Source organism: Octodon degus, unplaced genomic scaffold (assembly GCF_000260255.1).
Source record: "Octodon degus isolate 3935 unplaced genomic scaffold, OctDeg1.0 scaffold00105, whole genome shotgun sequence".
NCBI classification, from domain to species: Eukaryota; Metazoa; Chordata; class Mammalia; order Rodentia; family Octodontidae; genus Octodon; species Octodon degus.
The window spans coordinates 3,143,233-3,151,268 of NW_004524681.1; the positions used below are offsets into that span (position 1 = coordinate 3,143,233).

Genomic DNA, 8,036 nt, shown 5'->3' on the forward strand with positions numbered 1-8,036 from the left:
AAAAAAAAAAAAAAAAAAGAAAAAGAAAGAAAGAAAACTGGCCAATCAATCTCCTGACTGTGTCATAACTCTGGTGCAAGCAGCTGGGAAAGAGGCAAGTAGAGTGGAGTGCAGTATTGCCAGGAAACAAGTGTCAACCTTTACTCACACCCTCCTTCCTCCTGCCAGCCAGCCCTCACTTCACTGAGTGCCAGAGCACAGAGCAGAGCCATCAGCTCTCAAATTGGGGACCAAGAGCACAGTGCGTGTGTCCTCAGGGCTCTGGACACTTTCCTGTGGGCCAAGTGGCCCCAGGAGGCTGGCCATGCACTGTCCATCCGCTGGGTCCAGCAAGGGGCTGCTGGCACCACCCCCCCCCCCGTTCCCGTGTATCTCAGTCCTTTCTCCTGGGGCAGGCGGAGGTGAGGATCAGTGGGGTGATGGGGGCTACCAGGGAGGGCAGCGCAGGCTGTTCGCTCTTGGTTCTCCACCCATTAAGGGGGAGACAGCGCTCAATGTGCCACCAAGAAAGGGCGAAGCACCAGACTCCAGAAGCACTTCTACCTGGGCAGGCTTCACACCACAGAAGCCCGCGCTCAGTTTCCTGTTCTCTGCCCACAAATGCCGAGGCCACTGAATCAAACCTCAGAGGGCATCTACTTTGCAAAAGTACTCTTAAGCCCCAAAACACATTGAAAATTCCATCAAGCCACAATTGCTTCTTCTGTCTCCCTTGAAATATCTAGGAAAGGGCTGAGCACATCTTACCCATCCAAGAGGAAGTATGTGCCACTGCCTTTGTAACCTCCTTGGGACAGTCTCAGCTTGCCAGCATGTGGATGCTTCACACCAGTTTGAGGTTTAGAACATCAAAACTGTTTCCAAGGCAGTGACTGGGGGACAGCAGCTTTGCTAGTGCTAGGGGAATAGGGGAACCACGTCGGGTTCCTCCCCGGCGCTCCCCTTCGGGGTGGGAGCTGCCTTTGGTTTGCTGTTCCAAGCTTCCCTCAGGGACCAGATCTCAGGAATATGGGGCAGGTCGCTGGGATTTAAGTGAAGACGGGCTGATGAGCTGAAAGGCAGGTGCACTGCGTGGGCCCGTCAGCCCCGAGAGGGGCGAGGAACAAGGCTAGGAGAGACGGTCTCCCTTCACTCGGTGGGCCAGAGGGAGCCAGCTGCCTCAAGATGTTCTTTGCTGATCTTTATGCCCAAAATATTTACATACAGCTTGCCCCAGAGGCGGAAGGAGGGGGCTGAGAGGTGTTGCTGAGGGTGAAACGCTACACACTTAGGCAGATGGGAAGATTTCATGCAGGAACAGTGAGATGACTTCTAGCTTCTGCATTTATTTCCTAAAAGCTGTTCTCCATGCAGCTGTGAGATGTGGGGGCTGGGGACACGTGCAGACTCCAGGGAGTCGCGGCTGAGCCTGCAGGGATCTGACAGAGGGCAGGGAAAGAGGACCTGGGAGAGTGCATCTCCCTTCAATCAAGTGTCCAGATGTAGCCAGATACCTGCTTGGGTATCTGGCAGTGCACACGCACACACACACACACACACACACACACACACACACACACACACACGGGTACACGTATTTACATCGCATCAGTTACAGGCGACACTGGGGAGTGACACGCCCAAGAAGAAAGCGCTTCACACACGGCACGCACGCGTCAGGCAGGTGGGGAGGGCGGGGCTGCTCTACGATTCCTACATGGCAGAGACTTACTCCACATACTGTATGCCCGGGCAGGTGTGGGTCAGGAGTCCAGGGAGTGATTTTACCACACAACCCTCCTCTGCAGCGGGGAGGGTTGGAGGTGGGGACACACTCTCTTCCCAAACCAGCTACTGGTTTCCTAGGTATTGCCCAATATCCCCACAAAGTACTGCGCAAAGCAGATACATATAAAGATTTTACATTCTGCCCCAGGCTAATGATCAGGAACGAACTTCCTCTCACTTGCTTTGGGCAGATGGGCGATGAAGGTGTAATGAAATGATTTGGTAGGTCTTCCCAAATTATGTTTATCTTCCAATAGTCATCTTCAATAGGCAAGCATGCATGGAAAGTCACCTGTCAGGCTACTTTACAAACACAGATAATAACAAGACAAAGTGATTAGCAATAAATACGTGATCTCATAAACTCTATTATATATAACCCCACTTTTTATAAGCTAAAAACAATGCTGTATGTTTACAACGTCCTGCTCACTTGGTTTAACACTATCAACAGCTGCCTGTATGGACAAGACAGCCACGGTCCAATTCTGAAGTCTTTCCTCGCTCTTTGCCAACAACTGTTTTAGTCCACATCCCCCCCTCCCCACGGAACAGTGTCAGGTTTGAGGTGCTCAGGCTGAGGGCAAGGAAGAGCAAGCAGGAGCTGAAACACGGAGCTGAGCCCCAGCAGGAACTCAGCACTTAAGGAGCTGGGTAACAAATGCAGGAGAATAGGAAGGAAGATGCAGGGAGATAAGATCCCCTGGGCCTAGGGACCTACAGGGGTGGCCTTAAAAACTGTACCCATTTCACCCCCAGCACCCAGAGGACTGCTGATAAACCAGCAATCTAGAGGGGGAAAAAAAAACCCAGTTTGTGACACATCAGTAATTTCCAAAATATAAATACTCCCATGGCAAGCAGGAAGTCAGACAAGCCATTTGTAGGCGGTATTTCCACCTGCAGACACAGCAGATGTGGGTATCTCAAACAGGAAGCAGTAAAAGGGAGTATTCATGAATATTTATTACTAGTGCCTTCCATATCAGTTTTTAAGCTCAAGTGCGTATCATTTAATTTAATTTTTAATACTGGCCGTGTTGGGTTGGGGTGTAGCCTGGTGGGCGGGTATTTGTCTCCCATGTGTGAGGTCATGGTCGGACCCTCCCTTGCCACCAAAAAACCAAAAAAAACCCAAAAGTGGTGTTGAGCAACTTGTGTGCAAACTTCTGAAAAGAGCAACCAACAACTGGGTCTGAGGGAGGAAAAATAATCAGACTAAAAACAAACAAAAAACCCACCAAACAGTATCTATGCTTTCTAAAGGCTGATGAGAAAATGTAACAAACTAAACAACTGGGGTTTTGGTATTGGAATGTTCTGTTCACGGTGCCCTCAAAAATGCGAACAATTCTCAAGGAGGAGACGAGCCACCGAAGGACCCGCCCTCATGGCCCCCAAGGGCCCTACTTACGGTACCAGGAAACGTCTGCCATTAGGGGCCCTGCTGAAGGCTCCGTGCGCTTCACAGCCGCATGAGCTGCCTTTCCTCTCGCCCTTCCCTGCTACTGAGTCACGTGGGGAGCCTTGGGTGCTATACTTCTGGACTGTGTCCCCTCCGCCAGGGCCAGCAACCTCCTCAGCTCTAGGTGTCCCTGGCACAAGGGACATCATGTTCATGAGGCTCAGAATTAGAGAGGAGAGAAGGGAAGGGACAGAAAAGAGTTAAAATGAGAGGGCAGGAGGGAAGGGAGGAGCAGAGGGAGGCAGCCCCACACAGTCAGAGCGGAGCACTACGGGCAGCAGCAGCAGCGCAGCGCTGGCCAGCAGGACCCTGTCGCCATGGCTGGCCGGAGCCCTGCTGTGTCGCACTTCCTCGCGTCTCCCTGCGTGGCTGCATGTTCCAGTCAAAGGCCTGTGCACGCCCTGGAGTAATCATCTCAGCTCCGTTTCCGTGGGGTTCATCTTTGAGGTGACCAACATCTGAATAGGTGACACTTCATGGTTCTCTTTCTGTTTGTAACTGTCCGCATGGATCATATGGATGAAACTCTACACAATGACCCCAGTGGTCTGCTTGTTACCCTGCGATCTTGTTCTGCTCAGATAAAGCCATCCGAGATGACACCGCTGGTCTTTCATCAGCTGGGCATGTGCATTTAAGGATTTTCCTACAACTAGACAGCGGATTTGTGCTGAATGGGTCACATTTTCTCACCCAGTGAAATATTGGCAATGCTAACTTCTCACATGATGAGCAGAACACTTTGGGTATACTTAGCCTAACTCGAAGCTATGCATGTAAACAGAGGTAGGCCTCCACTGTAACTAGTTAAAACACAGACAACCAACTAAATGCCTTTAGTGATTAAAAAAAGTTCATGTAAGAAAGTGAGGGTGACCCAATATGAAAGTGGTTAAAATCACGGTCAGGGCCATGGTTGTCACGCTAACATCTGCATTAGTCCCTCTGGGCAAGTTGCTGGAGAAGCCCAGGGGCAAGGAAAACAATTGTACACATTGAAGAATCCCAAATAAGTACTGCAAAAACCAGCAATAAAATCATTAGTTGTGTGGTTAACGGAAATGAACAGCCTCTGATAAAATGGTCCCTCGGAGAAGGAGAGGGGTTGGGAGCAATTTCTAAATGGCTCTGTGGCGAAATTTCACCTCTTCCAGTGGACATTCACCTCCGATCTCCTTCAACCCTCTTCTTACGAACTATGAGAGAAAGAGAGAGATACAGAGACAGAGAGACAGAGAGACAGAGAGAGAAATTTAAAAAGCAAATTGAAGGAAGGCATAGCCTTTAAATTCCAAACAATATTAATCCTACAAAACAGCAATCCCGCACACCCGGGGATGCAAAGTATATTAAACTTCATTATTCAACAAATCATGGCAATAAATGGAAATGAAAAAATAAGCCAGGAGGGGGCCGGGAGATGGCTCAGTGGAATAAGCACTTCCCTGGCAAGCTCAAGGGTCTGAGTTCAATCCCCAGTTCCGCCAAAACAAAACAAAATAAAAGCAAAAAAACAGGGCCTGGGGGAATTTGCAGTTACATATAGAAATGGCTGATAGCTGGACCCTCGAGGGCAAGAATGTCCCCATCTCCGTAGAACAGAAAGTCAGGCGTCCTCTGCACATCCTCCTCCGACCCTTGTGCCAGGCAGTCACCCCTAGCTGTCATGAACTGCAGCCATTAATTCTGGTCGTGGCCAGACACCAGGTTTCAGCAGACAGGCCAGAGTGTCTAATCCTCATCTAAAGAACAATCCCTAAGAACAAGCTCCACAGAAGACATGACTCACACGGCTCCTGGGGTCGAAGTGGGCGCCAGGCCACCTGGCCCCATCACTGCCACCTCCTGTCTCTGCCATCTGCCTCCCTGCCCACCTGCCTACCCTGAGCTCTTCTAGCTGCTCTTCTGGGGTTCAGCAGGGTCCCGCCCTGGCTCCCTTTCCACACTGCCCGCTTGCAGGAAACCAGCAAAAGCTGCAGGTACCAGTCATTCAAAGGCCTGTGAGTGCTGCCTCCAGCCTTCCAGGCAGCCTCACCCTGGGGACCATGGCAGGTTAGCTGGTCCCTGCCAGCCTCACCCTCACAAAGCCCCAGAGCTTGAAGTCCTGAGCTGGCCAGCAAGTCTGGGCAGGACACTGGGCAGTTGCCTTTCCCTCTCCCCTCCCCTTGTACCCTGCAGGCCACCACTGCGCCAGGGGAGGGGCACCTGCCCATTCCCTGCCAAGGTTGGGCGCGCTGTCCCTGGACCCAGGCTGGGGATGATGTGGCTCCTGGCTGGCTGGTGAGTGGGATGGCTGCTCGTCCATGTCATTTAGCTTTGCTGCCCCGGGTGGCTGTGACGTCCTTAGATGGAGCCCTCCGGGTCTGTCCCAATTGTCCGTGCTGTGTTATCAGGATGCACCCCACATCCTCTAACAGGAGAAACAGCAGGTTCTTCAGCCAAACGAGGTGGCATAACAGACTTAGGGGCCAAGGGAAACCTGTTCTGAATTTCACCTCTGCTACCTCACACCTTTAGTTTACCTCAGCCCAAGCACTGAAGCATCAGACATCCCCATACTTAAACCAGAGGCGTGAGGCCACCAATGACCCCCTAACCTTCTGCCTCTCATGCAGATGACAGACACCAAGACATGCAGAATAGTGTGGGCCGCCAGATGTGGACAGGACCAGGAGCCGCTCAGCGTGCCCCCTGCCATCACCAGCACACAGGGAGGAGACTGCCAAGGTTCACAGCTAGACATCTCCCAAGCCTTGAGCACCCACAGCTGGGTTTGGGCGGGTGACCGGATCATGGATGATGCTGGGTCATGGGTGTGTGTCTTGGGGCTGTGTGACTTGGGGTCATAGGTGTGTGACACTGAATTGTGGGTGTGTGATACTGGGTTGTGGATGTGACATGGGATCATGGGTGTGCTACACTGGAGCACGGATGTTGTGTGGAGCTGGGTGCAATGTTGGGTGGTGGAGCCTGCCGGGAGGAAGCAGTCACCACCGTGGTGCCCTGGCAGGGTCTACCCCTCCCCCCTTGATCCCTCCCTGCTCCCCCCCGGCATGCCAAGAGCAAGCTCCTCTGCTGCACCACTCTGCCTTGAGGCCCGCGGACTACAGACTGAAGCCCTATCTGCTCTGGGCCAAAATAAGCCTTTCCTCCTTTGGGTTGTGTCTGTTGGGTGTTGTGCCCCAGCAACAGGAAGGCAACAAAGACAAGGACCTTACCCAGGTCGTTATTCTTGGTGATGGCAGCTGCCACCCTGGTGCGCGGCCCCTGCTTGGTGAACTGGTATCCGAACTTGAGGATCCTCGAGTTCTCCTCCAGCATCTGCGCAATCTCCATCTCCACAGCTGTTCCCAGCTGCTGCCGCTGGTGAGTCGCATGCGCACGGAGCAACCGGAATGGGGAGGAAACCGTTTCCGGGACAGAAATGCGGTGAGGTGGACAGAAATGGAAGGGTTGTTGGAAATGCTTCCTCTGAAACAGTCATCAGAGCCCTGCACCTTGATGCTAGAAGCAAGATCCACATAGGCAGCTGGGTCTGCAGGCTCCCAAAATGGAAAAAACTAGAATCTGAGCACTGGGGAAGGCCAAGGCAGGAGGACTGAAAGTTTGAGGCCAGTCTGGGCAGTTAAGCAAGACACTGCCTCAAAATGGAAAAAAATAAAAAAAAGCTGCAGGTCAGGCTCAGGGGTGAGTGCTCCCAATCCAAGCTCCAGTTACAGGAAGGGGAGGCAATTCCAATTAGTTAAAGTAGAACTAATATTTGGTATTTCCAAGTTTTCCAAGGATTTTTTTTCTTTTTCTTTTAAACAGTGAAACTGTCTTAAAGCAGTCAGTCACCACACAGGTTGATAAGGGCTCTACAGTGGTTTTTGGTTTTTTTCCTTTTGCCATTTTATGTATTTGGTACCAGGTCTCACTATGAAGCTCGGACTTGCAGTGATCCTCTTGTTTTCAGCCTCCCCAGTGCTGGGATTATAGCCGTGTGCCACCACCCCTGGACTCTGGGCCAGCTCAGTGTGCCCCAGAAGCAAGGCCAGCAGGCATGCGGGACTGGGGATCAAACCCTGGTCCCTGCGTTTGTCAAAGCAGGCACTTAGTCTGCTGAGCTATCTCCTCGATCCTGATAAGGGTTTTTTGTTTTTTTTTTTTCTTTTTCTTTCAGGGAAGGGTCTACAGGGTATTCAGGGTCTCACTACTAGATCAGACTCGTAGTGATCCACCTGTTTACAGCCTCCCAAGAGCTGGGATTACAGGCGCGCGCCACTATGTCCAGTCTTAATCATTGTCTCAGCACACCCTGGGGGCGGGACCGGCACGGCAAGCCCGGGATCAAACCCCAGCCCCTGTGTCTGCTTGCAGGCGCTTTAATCCACTGAGTTATTTGGCTGGCCTTATGTAATAAGGGTTTGAAAGATTGGTAAAATCCCATTTGGTGTGTGTAGGGAACCTCAAACACTATGCACAGAGGTAAAGAGGACAAATAGCCCTTGAAGGCCAATCAGTCATCTCTCAGAATTTAACGCAGGCTTCCCCAGGTCCCAGGTGGGACCTCCCCAGGGCCTATGAGCAGAAACTCCCCAGAGATGCTGGGCATGTGGTCCTCCCCAAACTGGAGCCACTGGACAGCAACCACGTGAGCGGCCAGCCGGCTGGGCACGTACAGCCTGCAGGGCGGTAAACACTCATCACCACCTGAAAAGCTTGATGTTAAAGGAACAATAAACACATTTCCAGAACGGGACACTGCCATCACCACTACGTGACAAGCGAGTGTGACCATGGGGCGTAGAGACTGTGAAGCCAC

The 8,036-nt window shown here is 51.9% G+C and overlaps 1 protein-coding gene across 1 annotated transcript in view; it reads right to left on the reverse strand.

The window, feature by feature from the left end:
* Positions 1–3,879: 3,879 nt before the first annotated feature.
* Positions 3,880–8,036, reverse strand: part of Tmod2 (tropomodulin 2) — a 33,167-nt gene continuing 29,010 nt past the window's right edge. Inside the window, exons 8-9 of the mRNA XM_004639052.2 lie at positions 6,451–6,595; positions 3,880–4,428 (exon numbers count right to left, since the gene is read on the reverse strand). Coding sequence (XP_004639109.1) covers positions 4,394–4,428; positions 6,451–6,595 — 180 coding nt within the window. The 3' untranslated portion in view covers positions 3,880–4,393. The remainder of the gene's footprint in view (positions 4,429–6,450; positions 6,596–8,036) is intronic.